This window comes from Phoenix dactylifera, chromosome 9 (assembly GCF_009389715.1).
Source record: "Phoenix dactylifera cultivar Barhee BC4 chromosome 9, palm_55x_up_171113_PBpolish2nd_filt_p, whole genome shotgun sequence".
Classification (NCBI taxonomy): Eukaryota; Viridiplantae; Streptophyta; class Magnoliopsida; order Arecales; family Arecaceae; genus Phoenix; species Phoenix dactylifera.
Genome location: NC_052400.1, coordinates 19,743,986 through 19,761,843, shown reverse-complemented (window position 1 = coordinate 19,761,843; position 17,858 = coordinate 19,743,986). Strand labels below are relative to the sequence as shown.

Genomic DNA, 17,858 nt, shown 5'->3' with positions numbered 1-17,858 from the left:
CTTTTTCTATCGGGTGGTGAGATTACTGTGAGCCGCCGGTGTACCGTAAGTAAGTAAGTGAATAAATAAATAATAAAACGGGTATGGGAACATAACGCCGGGCGAAGGTGCGCCGGAAAGAGTCGCCCATCGTCGCCACTTCAGCCGCTTCTTTTCTCCCTCCCTCTCTGTCTTACCTGCCCCAAAGGAAAGCGACGTTCCTTTATTCTTCTCCCCCAGGACTTCTAGAAAGCGGTCCTTTTCTTCTCTCCTCCTCCCCTCTATCTCTCTCTCTCTCAGTCCCCTCCCTCTATTTATATTTCTACTTCGTTTTAGGGTTTCGATCCGGTTCTTGATCGCCCCTACTACCACGCGAGATGGAGGAAGATGGGAACGGATGGGAGGAAGGGAGGGTGGAGGACGAGTCACAGGTCCACTGCCTCGATCTGACGAGCTTCCAGCTTCACGATCTCGGCGAGGTCGAGATCCCGGAGAGCCTCGAAGAGTTGGATCTCACGGCCAATAGGCTCACCAAGTTGGACCCGCGGATTGGTCTCCTCTTGCATCTCAAGAAGCTTTCGTTGCGGCAAAACCTCTTCGACGACGACGGCGTGGAACCCATCTCCGGTTGGAATACCATCTCTGGATTACATGTAAGTCCCCCTCCCCTTTTCCTTTTTATGTTTCTTTTTTATGTTTTTCTTGTAATTCTGTTAACTTTTTTGTGTAAAGATTGCCATTTTAAGTAGCCAGAAACAATTAAAGAGGACCAAATTTGGTTATTTTTTCATGACTTATAGCTGTAATTCACTGTATTATTCATGCTGTAGTAACCATATTGTTGCATCTTAATGGATTCCACCACCTAATTATTTCCAGCACTCCAGACTCAACCCTGAGAGTAATCTTAATCTGTGCCCTGTTGCTGATTTCAACTGTGATCTTAATGCTAACCATTGTAAGTTTCAACCTGTGTCGTGATATTTTGTTTCTGTCATTCATCACTTGGATGGCAACCTCAATTAGATAATTGGATGGGCGTGCTCAATTTCCTTTCTGATCCAAATATAAGCGCTGTTAGGGGAAAAACCCTAAGTCATACATCCACGGAGGCGCTCGGCCGAAGTACACCGACCGGAAAGCCGCTCGGCCGAGGAGCGCCGACCGGAAAGCCGCTCGGCCGAGGAGCGCCGACCGGAAAGCCGCTCGGCCGAGGAGCGCCGACCGGAAAGCCGCTCGGCCGAGGAGCGCCGACCGGAAAGCCGCTCGGCCGAGGAGCGCCGACCGGAAAGCCGCTCGGCCGAGGAGCGCCGACCGGAAAGCCGCTCGGCCGAGGAGCGCCGACCGGAAAGCCGCTCGGCCGAGGAGCGCCGACCGGAAAGCCGCTCGGCCGAGGAGCGCCGACCGAAAAGCCGCTCGGCCAAGGAGCGCCGACCGAAAAGCTGCTCGGCCAAAGGATGCCGACCAGGAAGGCGCTTGACTAGAGGGCGTCGACCAGAGCGCGCGCCAAGAGATGCCCCACCCAAAGTAAGCTGCTCGGTTAGAAAGTGCCGACCAAAGACAGCGCCAAGGCGCTCTGCTAGAAGGTGCTCGCCTAAAGGGCGCCGACCAGGAGTACTCAAAGCAGCCCCGCCACAGGGCGCCCCATTGGGCGACCAGCTCGGCTCGGCACCCTTGCCGAACCGATGCCTTTATCAAATGTTCAACCCCCGCCTAAAGTCCAAGGGACTTGACAACTCATACGGCTTGCGACCTGCCACTATCTCCAAGCCATCAAGGCATAAGATCTCCGCAGGCGTTCGGCACAACCTGCCATTAATGCATGAGACTCCCTCAAGTCTCCGATACACTCAGGCATTTAATGAACACGGCCCAAGACGATCTCCGGATCACTGAACCATCAGAGCGTATGGCTCTACCTGGCCGCCGGTTCATTCGGTAATAAATGCACTTACCATCCACAGACCCCAGGCCCGCTACGGCCGGCGGTTCAACCACTCCAACAGGTCCGATCGACCGTGACAACTCCCTGGTTCCGGTCTGATTCGGCCCCGTTCTCCACTACGCCATAAATGGGCCAAATCGTACCCAATTATCACAGACAGGGACAAATCCCCCGGTTACCTCCCAGGTAACGTAATCCCCCCTATAAAAGGGAACCTGGGAGAACCAAGTGAAGGGGGGAGGACAACAAAAAACGGAAACAGATCCCCGGGACTGAACCCGCCGGAAAGCACAGACACAATTGAGGACATTATCCTCTTCGTCTTCTTTATCTTATCCAAATGTTCTTGCTATCTTCTCCATATACTCTCTTCCCTGCTCTCTCCACATACTTGCCCCCTCTGACTTAGGCATCGGAGGGCCGGCGCCGGGGAGCCCGGCCACCGGTTTTCCTTGCAGGACTTACACACCCCCCCGCAGTGGAGGGCGCAGCCGGCCGGCGCACCGCCGTCCGCCCCCTGTAGCAGCGGAGCTCCTCCTTCCCCGGCTTCGCGGCGGCCCCCGGGTCCAATTTCCAGCAACAGTTGGCGCTAGAGGAAGGGACCGAGTTCGCTGCCATGAAGCTAAGAAGCAAAGGGGCTTCCAATGCCTCTCAACGTCCTCCACCTAGCCCGGAGCGTTCCGTCCGAAACTCATCACCTCCGACCGAGTCGGTTCATCAAGTTCGGCCGGAGCAGTTCGATGCCCTGGTACAACAGGTGCAGGCCCTGGCTACCGCTGTCCAAAGCCTGCAGCCCAGGGGCATCCCAACGGCACCGCCTCCTCCGGCTCCAGTTCAACCGGAGCCTCCCACAAGCGGACTTCACCTTCGAGGTCAGGACTCCCAAGTCCAGGCCTCCCTTTGGAGAGAGCACCCAGCCGAAGGCCACGGAGGCTGGCCACAGCCTTCGGAAGCTGAATCGGTTCCAGGACAACCTGCGCTCGAACGAACCGCTGCAGCGATCCTCCAGAACGATGAACTCGACCGGAAGGTCGAGAGGCTGGAACGTCAAATCCAGGCACTCCACGGGAGGAAGTCAGGACATAACGGCGACTTCGAGTTCAATACGAAGTCCCCCTTCTCCCAGCAAATTGATGACGAACCAGTCCCGCCGCGGTTCAAGATGCCCCAGGTGGAGCCTTACAACGGCAGGGCCGACCCCCTCGACCACCTGGAGAGTTATCGGGTCTTAATGGCCCTACAAGGAGCCTCGGAGGCCATGATGTGCAAAGCCTTTCCAGCAACGCTCCGAGGACCGGCCCGGCTTTGGTTCACCGGGCTGAAGCCGAGTACTGTCTCCTCCTTTGAGCAGCTCGGCAGGCAGTTTGCCAGTAATTTTGCCGCTAGCCAGCCCCAGCGGCGGACGTCGGACTCCCTCCTTGACATCAAACAAAAGGAGGGAGAGTCCTTCAAGGAGTACTTGGATCGGTTTACTGCCGCAACATGGGAAGTCCGGGAGCTGGACCAGTCAATCGCCATGTCGGCACTAAAGACTGGAGCCCGGTCTTACAGGTTCCTCTTCTCTATCGAGAAGAACTTCCCTGCGGACCTCACCGAAATGTTGGCTCGAGCTCGCAAGTACGCCAAGGCTGAGGAAGCTATGGCCTCTCGGCGGGAGGAAGCCGAACAACCTGCCAAGATGCAGAAGAAGCACCAGGAGCACTCCCAACCAAGTAGCAGATTCCCCTGGCATGAGAAAGAGCCTCCTTGGCCCAAGAGCCTAGCTCGCCCGGGGTCTCCCCTCCAAAAATTTCAGACGTACACTCCTCTCACATCCACCCGAGCAGAAATCCTCATGGAGATTGAGGGTCGGGGCTACCTCCGACCTCCATTGAGAATGCGTCCGACAGAGTCGCGGAAGCACTCGAAAAAGTACTGCCGCTTCCACCGAGATCGCGGCCATGATACGGAGGATTGCTACGAGCTTCGTGATGAGATCGAGGCACTTGTCCGCCGAGGTCGGTTGAGTTATTTTGTCCGTGATCATGCCTACAGGAGAGAGCCCGAGGAACAAAATCCAGTGCCGCATAAGGAGCAGAATGATAACTGACCTCTCACGGGCATCATCAATACCATCAGAGGGCGGGCAACTAGAGGCACCAGAAGCTCCGAGCTCGGAAAAAAGAGCTTCCTCAAAGCATCCGTGCACTGTGAAAGTCACATCTCCTTTTCTGATGAAGACCAAAAGGGTGTTGAGCCCTCTTTATGACGACGCTGTAGCTATTTCCCTCATCATTGCAAGGCTTTAAAAAAAGGATTTTAGTACATAATGAAAGCTCGGCTGATGCCTTATTTTGTATGCCTTCCAAAGGATGAGCGCTCCTCTGGCTAGATTCATAGGAGATTCTACCCCAAGAAAGTACTTTGAAGCTAAATCCTTTGATGGTCCAGAAGGCTGCCGAGCTCAGAAGGCTGCCAAGCTCCGAAGCCCGAGCTCAGAAGCCCGAATGCAGAACACCTCCCCCAGAAAATCGAGCCAAAGAAAGCTAGTGCCAAGCTAAGTCCTAAGGGACTTCGAAGCTCGGAAGCCATCAAAATATCTCCAAAAGGTACAGGACGCCACTTTGGCTTCAAATAATTTCAATATTTTATCTATTTCCAGGTCGGAGAATCCAAAAAACGACCAAACGTCGCCCCGAATAGGGCGCACGATCGCTAAACGGACGAAGTCCGTCTCCTGTATGCGTCTCCAATGATGCTCTGGCTAAGCTCGGGACGCCGATTCGACGACACTTCGACGACATCCAACGCCATTCGACGCCATTCGACGCCATTCGACGACACTTCGACGACATCCAACGCCATCCGACGCCATTCGACGCCACTTCGACGCCATTCGACGCCACTTCGACGCCATTCGACGCCATTCGACGACACTTCGACGCCATTCGACGCCATTCGACGCCTTTCAACGCCATTCGACGCCTCTTACGACAACACGCCCCGATCTGAGTGGGGGCACCCTGCTGAGTCGACCACAACCCAAAGAAGGCCGCTGAGTCGACCTGAAGCACTTAACTCCAACTGCATGAGAGGTACCCATTTACTTAATGTTTCTACATTAATGTCTCTACATTGTCTATCCTATTCTTGGATTTCTCTGCCGACGTCCCCAAAGAACGGAGTCCGAGCAGAGAAGCGTCTTCAGTCGCCTCGGCGCAAGGACGCACACGGTACAAGGTACCTATTTATTTAATGTCTTTACATTACCTATTATTGGATTTCTCTGTCGACGCCCTCCAAAAACGGAGTCCGAGCAGAGAAGCGTCTTCAGTCGCCTCGGCGCCAGGACGCACACGGTACAAGGTACCTATTTATTTAATGTCTTTACATTACCTATTATTGGATTTCTCTGTCGACGCCCTCCAAAAACGGAGTCCGAGCAGAGAAGCGTCTTCAGTCGCCTCGGCGCCAGGACGCACACGGTACAAGGTACCTATTTATTTAATGTCTTCACATTACCTATTATTGGATTTCTCTGTCAACGCCCTTCAAAAACGGAGTCCGAGCAGAGAAGCGTCTTCAGTCGCCTCGGCGCCAGGACGCACACGGTACAAGGTACCTATTTATTTAATGTCTTTACATTACCTATTATTGGATTTCTCTGTCAACGCCCTCCAAAAACGGAGTCCGAGCAGAGAAGCGTCTTCAGTCGCCTCGGCGCCAGGACGCACACGGTACAAGGTACCCATGTATTTAATGTTTCTGCATCATTTTATCTATTTCTCTGCCGATGTCCTCAAAGAACGGACACCGAGCAGAGGAGCGTCTTCAATCGCCTCGGCGAAGGAGTGCTCATGACACCGACACATTATTGTACTAAATCCGGTGAATCCCCGTCACGAGCTGACGAGTATCCAATCCATTTGCAAGAGAAGAATCCGGTTCGCCCCGGCAACTCGAGGCCCGGATTCGAAATTCGCCGCATTAAGAAGTCTTAAGTCCTAACGACCGCCCTAGGGCTTGGTCGAATTCTGGACTAGGCTCGGAAAAACTTTCCGAGCCCAAATCCTTGGTATAAGCACAAGCGTTGTTATACCACTAGTCGAAGAACCGAGCAATGGAGCTCGGCAAGCCAAACTCAGACTCAAACCCTGTGGCGGAAAAAGCTGAGGCCCTAGAGCCCATATCCTCGGAACCTAAAACGGATCCGAGCAGAAAAACTTAGGCTACGACAGACGAGTTTTCAAAAAAGAAATGTATATTCATTTCAAAAAGGCCCGTAGGCTAAGTACAAAATCCGGGTTTGGCCCTTACAAGTATGGGAAGCCATCCCGACTTTACAAGAAATGACAAAATTACATCGGAGGCTCGAGCTCGACCACCTCGGCCTCGGCAGTACCAGGAGTGGTTGGCTCGGCTGCCGGTACCTCTTCGATGGCCTCGGCAGCCATAGGAGTAGCCTCGGGGGCGACCTCGGTCACTTCGGGGACAGCTATGGCCGCCTCGGCCCCCGGAGTTTCTGCCTCCGCCTCCGGAGTTTCTGCCTCTGTTTCCGCCCTCCCTGCTCCCGGCTGGAGCAGGTTAACATCAAAATCCGGGAGAAGCCGCCGCAGCTGATTGCGGAAATCCCGGAAGCCTTGGATCAGCCCGTTCACGCCCTCCTCAGCCATGAGTTCGTGAAACTCTTCCGACTCACGGAAGAGCTTCACTGCGTTTTGGGCGTTCTCCCGGGCCTCTATCTCCCGGGCCTCGTGGTAAGCGGCTCTCCGCTCGAGGCCCCTCAGCTCCTGCTCGAGCTCCGAATGTCGGAGGCGGGCATTTCCCACCTCCTGCTCGTGGGAGGCCAACGCCTGCTCGGCCTTAGCCAATCGAGCCTCCGCGGCGCGCAGCTCGGACCTTGCCAATGCGTGCGCGCCCTTCTCTTCATCGAGCTCGGCGGTCAGAGCTCGAATCCTTTCATCGGATGCTCCGACCTTCTCTTGGAGCACCCGTTGTTCGGCCTCAGAGGCCTGGTACTTCTCTTCGGAGGCTTGGTACTTCGCCTCGGCGGCCATGTACCTTCTCTGGGCCTCCTCATAGCCGCGCTGGCACCTCCAGGCTTTCTCCCGGTATTCTTGAACCAGGTGCATCAGCATCTCCGTCTCGTGCAAATATTGTAAAGAAGACGAAAAGGAAAACATAAGGCGCCGCTAGTAGAAAAACAATACAGATTACTCAGGCGAAAAATTTTGCTTACCCGGACGGAGTTGCAGCGTGTAGCGTCCATAAAAGCGTTGTAGCTCATGGACTGCATTATGGCCCGGTCGGGAGCAGCGCGAGCCGAAAAACTTCGCGCGCCACTCGCGGGTTTTCGAGGGCCGAATCGCCCTCGAACACCGACCAGGTGGGTGCGAAGGGCACCCGTTCTTCCGAGCTCAAAGGGCCCGGGAGGCCAGCGCCATCTGGCCTAGGTGGAGCCGACCCCGAGGCTCCTTGACCGCTCCCCGGCTGGGAGCTAAGGGGCTGGGGTCGGGCGAGCGGCTGGTCTAACCGCCGCACAACTACAGCGGGGCGTGCAAGCACGGGACCCGCTGAACTCCTCCCCTGGTCGGCAACTGGAGCGTCCTGCCGACCAGGGACTTGCACCAAGGGCGCCGGGCATGGGGGCGCCATCGGGGTTCTGGAGCCCGAGCCCCCGGAGCCCGCGCCCTCTCTCCGATCAGCCTCAGGGCGCGCGGGCTGAGAAGGCCCCGCCTCGGAGATAGCGGGACGAGAAGGCCCCGCCTCGGGATGCGTAGGGCGAGAAGAACCCGCCTCGGCCACCACCGCCGTCGAGGGAGTCGAGGTTACCGAGACCTTCTGCTTCTTTCTCGGCTCCGCGGGCTCCCCCGAGAGCTCGGCTGCCCTCTTCTGGAAGCGGGCGTAAAGGACTTCACTCTTGGTCACCATTTTTGCGATGTCTGCAAAGATAAGCAAAATTAGAACATTAGAACAATAAGGAAATAAAAAGTTGCTGTAACTATCCTTACCCTGAGGACGTGCCGAGCTCAAGCCCACATTCACCAGGGCGTCCTCGCTAATGAGGCCATTCAGCAAAATCCCGTCCCCAAGGCTGCGGATGGTGTCAAAGATCTCCTGCTCACGCGGAGAAAGCTGGGGGAGCCTGTCGATGGATTTAAGCTGGGCCGGCCTCCACCTGGGGTCAAACCCCCAGGACCGTTTAGAGCCCAGGAAGAAGAATTTCTCCTTCCAACCATGAATGGATGAGGGGGCACCATGAAAAAGTGGCCGACCCGCCCGGAGGGCAATGTAGAGTCACTCCCCGTCTCCCGGGTTCGACTTGAAAATAAAAAGTCGCCGGAAGACGTTGACAGAGGTAGGAATCCCCTGTAGTTAACACAGTGACAGGAAACCCATCACTGTCCTCCAAGCATTTGGAGTGAGTTGCGCCGGAACCAACTGGCATACCGCCAGCAACTCATTCACAAAGCTGTGGAGAGGAAATCGGAGGCCGGCCCAGAGTGACTCCGAGTGCACTCCGATCCGGCCTACCGGAGGATCGGTTACCCGATCCCTTCGCCTGGCGGGTTCCAAACGGAACCCGTGAAGAGGGAAAAACCACTCTTCGGTCATCTCGACCTCCAGGACACTCATGGTGGATACTACTTCGCTAGGCAAAGAACCCATTACAAGAGAGGGAAATCAAAAAGAAGGGGGACCTGGGAAGGAAGCCGGAGAGAAGGGACTTCGGTTTGAGGAAGACTGGGAGAATAGGAAGCTGGAAGCAGAAAGCAATGGAAAGAGAACAGGGGGCCGGGGGAGAGTTTATATAGACCTCCCCAACGGCCCGGATCAGCGAAGAAAGCGCTGCGTCCTGGTTAGATGATAACACGTGTCGGTCTAAAAGACAGAGCGACGCATTTAATTAGGGCTAGCGCTTCGAACGTCGAAGCGCCCCATCGGATCGCGCGGAAAGGCGTCCGCAATCGAAGATCGTGCGGCCCCATCATGAGCCCACAACGCGAGGACGCTTCGCAAAAGGTGTCCCGATAATGAGGCTCTTCGGGAAAGAAGAGACGCCGCCTATTAAAGGCACCTTGAAGCGTTCGATAGCTCAAAACGCGCAGTAAATCGAAATTTTGGGAATTCGTAATAACCCAATTAAAGCTACTTCCCGCGCTCCAGCTGATAGCCGACTGGAGCTCGGAAGTCGGGGGGTAGTGTTAGGGGAAAAACCCTAAGTCATACATCCACGGAGGCGCTCGGCCGAAGAGCGCCGACCGGAAAGCCGCTCGGCCGAAGAGCGCCGACCGGAAAGCCGCTCGGCCGAAGAGCGCCGACCGGAAAGCCGCTCGGCCGAAGTACCCCGACCGGAAAGCCGCTCGGCCGAGGAGCGCCGACCGGAAAGCCGCTCGGCCAAGGAGGACCGACCGAAAAGCTGCTCGGCCAAGGAGTACCGACCGAAAAGCTGCTCGGCCAAAGGATGCCGACCAGGAAGGCGCTTGACTAGAGGGCGTCGACCAGAGCGCGCGCCAAGAGGTGCCCCACCCAAAGTAAGCTGCTCGGTTAGAAAGTGCCGACCAAAGACAGCGCCAAGGCGCTCTGCTAGAAGGTGCTCGCCTAAAGGGCGCCGACCAGGAGTACTCAAAGCAGCCCCGCCACAGGGCGCCCCATTGGGCGACCAGCTCGGCTCGGCACCCTTGCCGAACCGATGCCTTTATCAAATGTTCAACCCCCGCCTAAAGTCCAAGGGACTTGACAACTCATACGGCTTGCGACCTGCCACTATCTCCAAGCCATCAAGGCATAAGATCTCCGCAGGCGTTCGGCACAATCTGCCATTAATGCATGAGACTCCCTCAAGTCTCCGATACACTCAGGCATTTAATGAACACGGCCCAAGACGATCTCCGGATCACTGAACCATCAGAGCGTATGGCTCTACCTGGCCGCCGGTTCATTCGGTAATAAATGCACTTACCATCCACAGACCCCAGGCCCGCTACGGCCGGCGGTTCAACCACTCCAACAGGTCCGATCGACCGTGACAACTCCCTGGTTCCGGTCTGATTCGGCCCCGTTCTCCACTACGCCATAAATGGGCCAAATCGTACCCAATTATCACAGACAGGGACAAATCCCCCGGTTACCTCCCAGGTAACGTAATCCCCCCCTATAAAAGGGAACCTGGGAGAACCAAGTGAAGGGGGGAGGACAACAAAAAACGGAAACAGATCCCCGGGACTGAACCCGCCGGGAAGCACAGACACAATTGAGGACATTATCCTCTTCGTCTTCTTTATCTTATCCAAATGTTCTTGCTGTCTTCTCCATATACTCTCTTCCCTGCTCTCTCCACATACTTGCCCCCTCTGACTTAGGCATCGGAGGGCCGGCGCCGGGGAGCCCGGCCACCGGTTTTCCTTGCAGGACTTACACACCCCCCCGCAGTGGAGGGCGCAGCCGGCCGGCGCACCGCCGTCCGCCCCCTGTAGCAGCGGAGCTCCTCCTTCCCCGGCTTCGCGGCGGCCCCCGGGTCCAATTTCCAGCAACAAGCGCCATTGTCCGAGGGCAATTAATAAAATCTGGTGAACTGGGGTGGTGCAAATTGACAGCCACGTGCCACATTCTCCATGTCTTGGACAATATTGTTTAGTTGGTTGACCCTCTCTCACATTCTTATCCTTGAGAGAAATGATGAGTTCTAGTGTTGTATTCTGTTCAGAGCTAAAAAGTAATCAATAATTTTTTTGATCTGATTATTACTTTTTCGACTGGTGATGAAGGGAACTACATGCTTGCAAATACTAGTTAATCTTTTAAAAAAAATCTTTTCTCTAGTGTTCACCGGAGATGATTATTTTAGTAAGTAAAACAATCTGAACTTAAACTGCGATGTGGGACACTGCTAGTTGTGAAGGTTAGCTTGCACGGCAGCAAAAAGTGTATGATGGTTTTCATTGCTTAACTTTAAAGTTATGTTGAAATAAAGATTGAAGAGCTTTTACGGAATCATATATGGGTCTATATTTTTTAAATATAAGTTTTTTCAACCTACCCGCTTGTAGGTATGGAAAATACTGAAAAATAGGACAAATATATGGCAATAACATAGCAGTAGATGAATATGCATGTATAACTTTTATAACGATATAATAAATGAGAAACATCATTTATCTTGTATACTTGTTAAAAATTCTATAATCATCACTTGTGACAGTACTCATGCTTACATCCCTAAATTATTCAGCAAGAGAGGAGCTTCCATTCAAATCTAAAGGTACAAAACATTTTATAATATGTAGCAAACAAGGTCCCAAACTACTATTCTGGTAGCAAGATCTTGTAGTGTGTCTTGCTAGGACAACTAGAGAAAGCCATCATCTCTTCTGCACATGGAATACACTATAAAACTATTGGGTTCTTGCATGTATGAGAGTGCAAGTTATTACTGCTCTATGCTCTTATTACCTGAAAAATGCGCTATTCTGCAGGAGCTGGTACTCAGGGACAACAAGCTCAGAAAAATACCTGATGTTAGCATTTTCAAGAACCTCCTTGTATTTGATGTCTCATTCAATGAGATATCTTCATTGAATGGTTTGTCCAAGGTATCAAACACACTAGAAGAGCTTTATGTTTCAAAGAATGAAGTAACCAAGATGGAGGAACTTGAGCATTTGCATGCACTGCGAATTCTTGAACTTGGTTCAAACAACTTACGGGTGAGTTATTACCTTAATGGATTCTCTCATGCATTTTAGAAAAATGTAAAAAGCACTTTTTTAGAAGTGAAACTTTTGAACTTGGTTATGCAAAAGCTTGTTGAAGCCTCACCGTGATCATTGATGCTTCATTCTTTAACAAAATCCCCATTAAACTCCAAATCATGGCTAAACTTGTTTTCTTTTACTTAACAGTTTGAATTTCATTTCAGATAATGGAGAACTTGCAGACATTGACAAATTTGCAAGAGTTGTGGCTCGGAAGAAATCGTATCCGCATGGTGAACTTGTGCGGACTGAACTGTATCAGAAAAATTAGTTTGCAGAGCAACCGATTGACGTGCATGACAGGGTTTCAAGTATAAATTTTAGTCTATGTTCTTGTTGCTTTGATGAGTTTTGGTCTTCATTCTAAATGCTGATTTTGTCTTATTTCTTTTCAGGAATGTGTAGCACTAGAAGAACTGTATCTGAGCCACAATGGTATTCAGAAAATGGAAGGTTTAGCTACCTTAGTAAATCTGCGTGTCTTAGACATTTCATCAAATAAACTTACTGCTATCGAGGATATTGAGAACTTGACAAGGTTTGTAATACTTTTTCCCTAATATCTCATTAACCACTACTTGTTTCTAGGCATTTATCATTGCAATATGCAGGTTAGAAGACTTATGGCTTAACGACAACCAAATAGCATCATTGGAGGGCTTAGAATTAGCTGTATCGGGTTCAAGGGAGAAGCTTACAACCATATATCTGGAGCATAATCCTTGTGTATGACTCTTTTCACTTGGAACTGTTATTGTTGCTTTAGCCGCATTGAATTTGCTTAATGTTAGTTTTCTTGGAAGGTGATTGATTATTGTGGCATTTATTATCTCTTTTGAAATTCTTGTTGTCACAACTCAGAATCTTACCCAAAAAGGCTAGCCGGAAGGTATTATTTGGATTCTTTGATTCTGTATAAGTACCTAAGATCTATCCAGCGAATAACCGATGTGGGACTAAACACACGCCTGCACGGTTTCTCACATACTCTCTCTGTTTAAGCTCTGACGTTTTCGTTAGGCTAAGAGTTCAAATTCATTCAAATCTAATCACAAGCACCACCATCGGCCCGTGGTCAGCCCCAATGGATCTGTGCTGCAATGTCTCCTAGTTCACATAGGTTATGAGTCAGGTCCGCTCTGATATTATTTGTAACAACCCATGACCGCACCCAAAATGGCCAGTCGGAAGGTATTATTTGGGTCCTTTGATTCTGTATAAGTTACCTAAGATCTATCCGACGAATAACCGATGTGGGACTAAACACACGCCCGCACGGTTCCTCACATACTCTCTCCTTGATTCCGCCCCCACCCCCACAAAAAAAAGAGAAAAAACTAATCATCTTCCAACCATGATTCCCTTGGTGTTGGTTTTTGTTTCCCTTATTCTTGATGTGCTTTTCTAATAAAATTTTTGGTTGCTTTTTGGTTTCTAACTCATTTCTTTGATTATAGAATCTGATTTTTTTTTCTCATAGCATGACTATTATGTACTAACATTTCTGTACCCTATCTTACTGAACTTATCCTTTACTTATTGTGTAAGTATGATCAATCTTCTATTCTAGAGATCATATATGATGAAGAAATACACATGTATTTAAATTAATTATATATTTTATTTATGCTAATGCTATTTAATTTATTTTTACTTATTTTTATTCAAACTTTCACTTTTACTATAATATTTGAAATAGGAAATACTAAAGCTGTTTATGTAAAGTATACTCATAAAATATATAATTGCTTAATAGATTGGATAACATGTCTTATTAAAAACTACTATCAAGATCTGAACTTTTTGGGAAAAATAATGATATATTTAGGTTATTAGCTGTGATTTTTTTGCAGAGAATCTAATAAACAAGGAGTAGAATGATAATAACTCAATAGAAAAGAATTTATTGGGACAATGCTTTTCCCTAGGAATACAATTTGCCCTTCTTCTAAGTAAACTCTTGGCTTTGCCACTACTAACAATACACCAAAAATGCTTAGGCGTTAGAGATGCATTAGGCATAGGTCTTAATTAAGGACATAAAGGGCCAACACTCTTCGTCGCTGACTTCCTCAGCGGCTCAGTCTGTAGCAGCTCTCACTTTGTTCTAGGTAACCCTTTTTGCATGAGCCCTTTTTCACATGACTGCGTTCACTCTTGGACTATCAGGTAGCCCGTTCCCCATGGCCTCTGCACTCCAATCGCTAGGTAGCCCTTTCCATAGGCAGGTCTCTAGCCTTTTTTCCCCCTCTGGTAGCCCTTTCCATATGTCACCCCTTTCATGACTTGAACTCTGGACATGAGGCTGGCTTGGTACCAAATATTATGACCATAATCAATACAGTGAAAATACATAAGCATTAGGAGTGTGGTAGGCTTAGGTCTAACCAAGTATGTGACTGTGTTCTTGCCCTCATAATATAGATATGCTGGTCTTTAGCATTAAGCAAGGGTTGTCAAATGACCTTCAAAATTATGGCATGTTTGAGGAATTTCGTGGGACTGCCACCTTCTCGATCAAAACCTGGAATCTTAACATATGTTGAGGTGAAGAAGGGTGCCAACCAGCTAACCCAAGTCTTGTTGATGGCATAGAATGTTTTATTCTTGAACAAAGTGAATTGATGAAGAATGGAGACATAGAAATAGATTACTACTGCTATAAAAGTATTTGTTGTGCTGCCGTCTTAATGGCAGATCATAGTGCTCAAAAGATAACTAGTCAAGTATCATAATTTGAATGAATTTGCTGCTGATATCAACGAAAACTTCGTTTTAGTATGATGAAAATCCAAATGCTATTTCTGATTGTGGGAAACTAATTTCCTTTTTCTTTTCCCATTTCTTAGTTCTTGTCTAAGCCCCTGTAAACACATCATGCTAGCATGTCAACTAGAATCACATTTTGGGCTGTGATCACATATTTAATGAAATTGATTTTGAAAATTTTTTTAGCTCTTCAAAAATCATCTGTGATGCCTAATTGGTCGTGATATAGGTGAAATTGTTATTGCCTTGCTAAGAGCACTCCCTTAAAAGGATTCTCTTCGAGGGATATTCCCAGAAGGCTTGTGAAGGGTTCTAAAATAGTCTGCACTTTTGCCCTCTTAAATATTTATTAAGTCATTCAAAATGTGATCTCAAGTATATTTATAGCGCTAAGCATCTGTAGAAATACCAAAAGATTGAGAATTCTAAACAGCTATGGATCCACATCCCCTGGTGTTGTACGTTACATCACTCAGCAGATAGAAAGTTACATCTTAACATTTTTGTTTGTTTTGTTCTTACTTCTTTCTTCTTTTTGCTGCTTTCTTTTTTCTTTGGTCCTGGAATATAAAATCGTTTTGCTTAATGTCACCTTTTTGCATTTCTTGAAACTTATTTTCTGTTATCTTTTCCACTGCAAACAGTCTTTAACAAATGAGAAATGATTTGTTTCAATGCTCTCTGTGAAAATAGAGAATCACTAATTCAATAATGATGCATGATGGACAATTTGTTTTCAGAGGACAAATCCTTTTTTTCACAGTTGTCAACTGAGATTTCTGAACTATCATGTTTATTTATAGTCATGAAACATTTTTTATTGACAAATGATTAAATCGTTATTCTATTTTTTAAAGAATAATATGTTTATGACATGGATCTGGATGATGAGCATGAATATGAGATCTTCCATAGCTGTCCAAGAAATGTATTGTTTGAGTCACCCTGCACTGTCTATTTGTGTACTTGCATGTGTCATGTATCAGATTGTTAATCAATGGCAGGAGAAGAGGAAGTATGATAGAGAGAATGAAGAAGTTAAAAGAAAAGAAAAAAGTTGATAGCTCCATGGATACCCAGAAATAAAAAAAGTAAAAAGACACCAATGGCAGATAAAAGAAATAAATGAAGGTACTTGGCCTATTACCAACTCTGCCTCTGTAAGCATGGATTTGAAGCTTTTCCACCCGAGCACAATCCATACAAGAGTTTTTCAGTCTTATCCTATTTATTCCCTTCCAGAGTTCCCAAGTAGCTTTGGCGCTTCTGAGCTCCTTAGTTCTTGAATGCTGCAAGATGATCACTCTGCATCTTTCATGAAACACCTTGATGCTTATGTAGGAAAGGTCGATGCACTGATAGGAACATACTTTCTTACAGTTCTGTAAAGCTGCGAGAAAATTGTGTAAGATTTCATGGAACACCAACCGAGTTCCTGTTGACATGTGTACTGTTATTTAAAATCAAAATATTTGGTGAAAATGTATGCAGGCCAAGAATTTTTGAATTCTTCGATGTAGTAGTTACCATTACGACTGTCTTATGAAGCCATATTTATTACACCATATGTTGATTTTTAGGACGTGTGGCTAATTGGGGATTTTGGATGCCAATTCAAGGCACATGGTACTAAAATGCTTTCTCCTGGTTCTCGTTGTTTTGCAGGCTGGCTTTCCAAATTACTCTACTACTTTGAAGAAGCTTTTTCCAAATCTTCAGCAAATTGATTCAGATATATTAATGTGAGGATCAAATAGCATCTTGTTTTGCAGAGCATTGGAGGCAGTCATCAAGATGACTTCTGATACATCTTGGTGCAAGTTGGTAATAATCATTTGATCCTCCTTTTTCCTGTTACCCTGCAACACCTTGATTATGTAGGATGCATAGCCAGCACTCTTCATAAATGAGATAGTATCCACGTCATCTATTACTGAACTAAGTTTGTCATTTGTTTTTCTAACAGTCTGCTAGCCAAGAACTTGCTAGAGTTGTTATTTAAGTCAGCTTTCTCCTACTGCTTCCAGTTTTTCTACTTCTCTTCTTAGTACTAGATTTGGAACTGTATTCTCAGGTGTTTCACCAATTGCTTACCAAATATATGCATGCAGAATTGAATCAAATATTTATGCCATTCGCAAGTGATAAAGACCAAGGAGTTGTGGACGCTGATCTGCCCGTCTCGTTCTGTTATTTTTATTTAAAGAATACGTGTGTATGGATGAGTCCTTTTAATGCTATCTACTCAGAGGGAGATTGTATGTCATAAACCAGTAATATTCAGTTAAATTGTAGTCTCCTGGTTTAAAATTATTCTTCCTTGAGACTTTCATGGCTCAATGGTATGATGGAAAATACTCAAAATAGCTGCTGTACAAGTCTTTTCTGGTCCGACGGTATGACGCTCTGCAGTTCTTCAGTTATGTTAGCTTGCATATTGATCTAATTATCTGGCAATGCTTTAAGATATCCCCAGATATGAATAAATTGGATTTTTGTGTGGCCTATGGTTTCTGGCAATCATGACTCATGAGAAAATGTAAGATTGACTGACGAGGCCAGGGCAGTCATTGTCATTCATTCAAGAAAATGTATCTCTAAATGCAAAGGGAATGAGACTTGGATCACATTTTCTTGTTGGGAAGAAAGGGCCTGCGCGATTCCTGCAAGGAGTTCTAATCTAGGCTAAATTTTTTTGTGCATGATTTTAGAAATTAGTCAGGTATTTATTTTCTTTTTTTTTTTTCTTTTTTTTCTTTTCTTTTCTTGATATAAAAAATGTCCCTCTTTAAGTTGGAGAGTCATCTAAAGATTCCGTGCCTGGTTGCTTGTTTTAGGCTTTTAGCTCGAGTGTATTGATGATCGTATCAAAGTGGGGTTGACTCCTGTTACATATTTGGGTGGGAAAACAGTGTTTTGAGAGGAAGCAACAATGCAGTCAAAGTAACTATTGCCCTATTTTTCTGTAATTTTCTAGGTAATTACTTGGGATGAAATTCCACGTATCATAACAGTAGTTGTCCAAGTCATCGGTTTAGTTTCATAATCCGCATTTTCTACTTTTGAAGTAGGTTTAAAAGAATCATTTAGTACTTCGTCTGATGACTCTGGTTCAACAGAATTTTGTCCGGTGGCAGTGAGCAGTTTATATATATATATATATATATATATATATATATATATATATATATATATATATATATATATATATATATATATATATATATATATAAAACAATGGCCGCTCACGCAGCTCTAATACAAGTATAGCCAAAAGAGTCTAGAGAAAGGATGTGATGCAAGGGTAGAGGGGCAGTTATATAACATGTCCAGAGGACCTCTCTCAAATGTTGAGCAGCAAATTATTTGCCTCTCGAAACATATGCACGGCCTAAAAAGAACTGCAATCTCTCACTATCCTGCAAATATCA

The 17,858-nt window shown here is 47.6% G+C and overlaps 1 protein-coding gene across 1 annotated transcript; it reads left to right on the top strand.

Annotated features, from left to right (window-relative positions):
- Positions 1 to 111: 111 nt before the first annotated feature.
- LOC103710245 (protein phosphatase 1 regulatory inhibitor subunit PPP1R7 homolog) lies at positions 112 to 16,873 on the top strand. Its single transcript, XM_008795902.4, has 8 exons — positions 112 to 234; positions 316 to 632; positions 11,380 to 11,610; positions 11,823 to 11,969; positions 12,054 to 12,196; positions 12,270 to 12,384; positions 16,093 to 16,251; positions 16,539 to 16,873. The coding sequence occupies exons 2-7, from the start codon at positions 357 to 359 to the stop codon at positions 16,171 to 16,173; spliced, it is 993 nt and encodes a 330-aa protein (XP_008794124.2). The 5' UTR covers positions 112 to 234; positions 316 to 356; the 3' UTR covers positions 16,174 to 16,251; positions 16,539 to 16,873.
- Positions 16,874 to 17,858: the final 985 nt, after the last annotated feature.

Coding starts and splice junctions, on each gene's coding strand:
- LOC103710245 (XM_008795902.4), top strand. CDS start 357: ATGGAGGAAGATGGGAACGGATGGGAGGAAGGGAGGGTGGAGGACGAG. Junction 11,611..11,822: donor TTGGTTCAAACAACTTACGG/GTGAGTTATTAC, acceptor ATTTCATTTCAG/ATAATGGAGAACTTGCAGAC. Junction 12,385..16,092: donor ATCTGGAGCATAATCCTTGT/GTATGACTCTTT, acceptor GTTGTTTTGCAG/GCTGGCTTTCCAAATTACTC.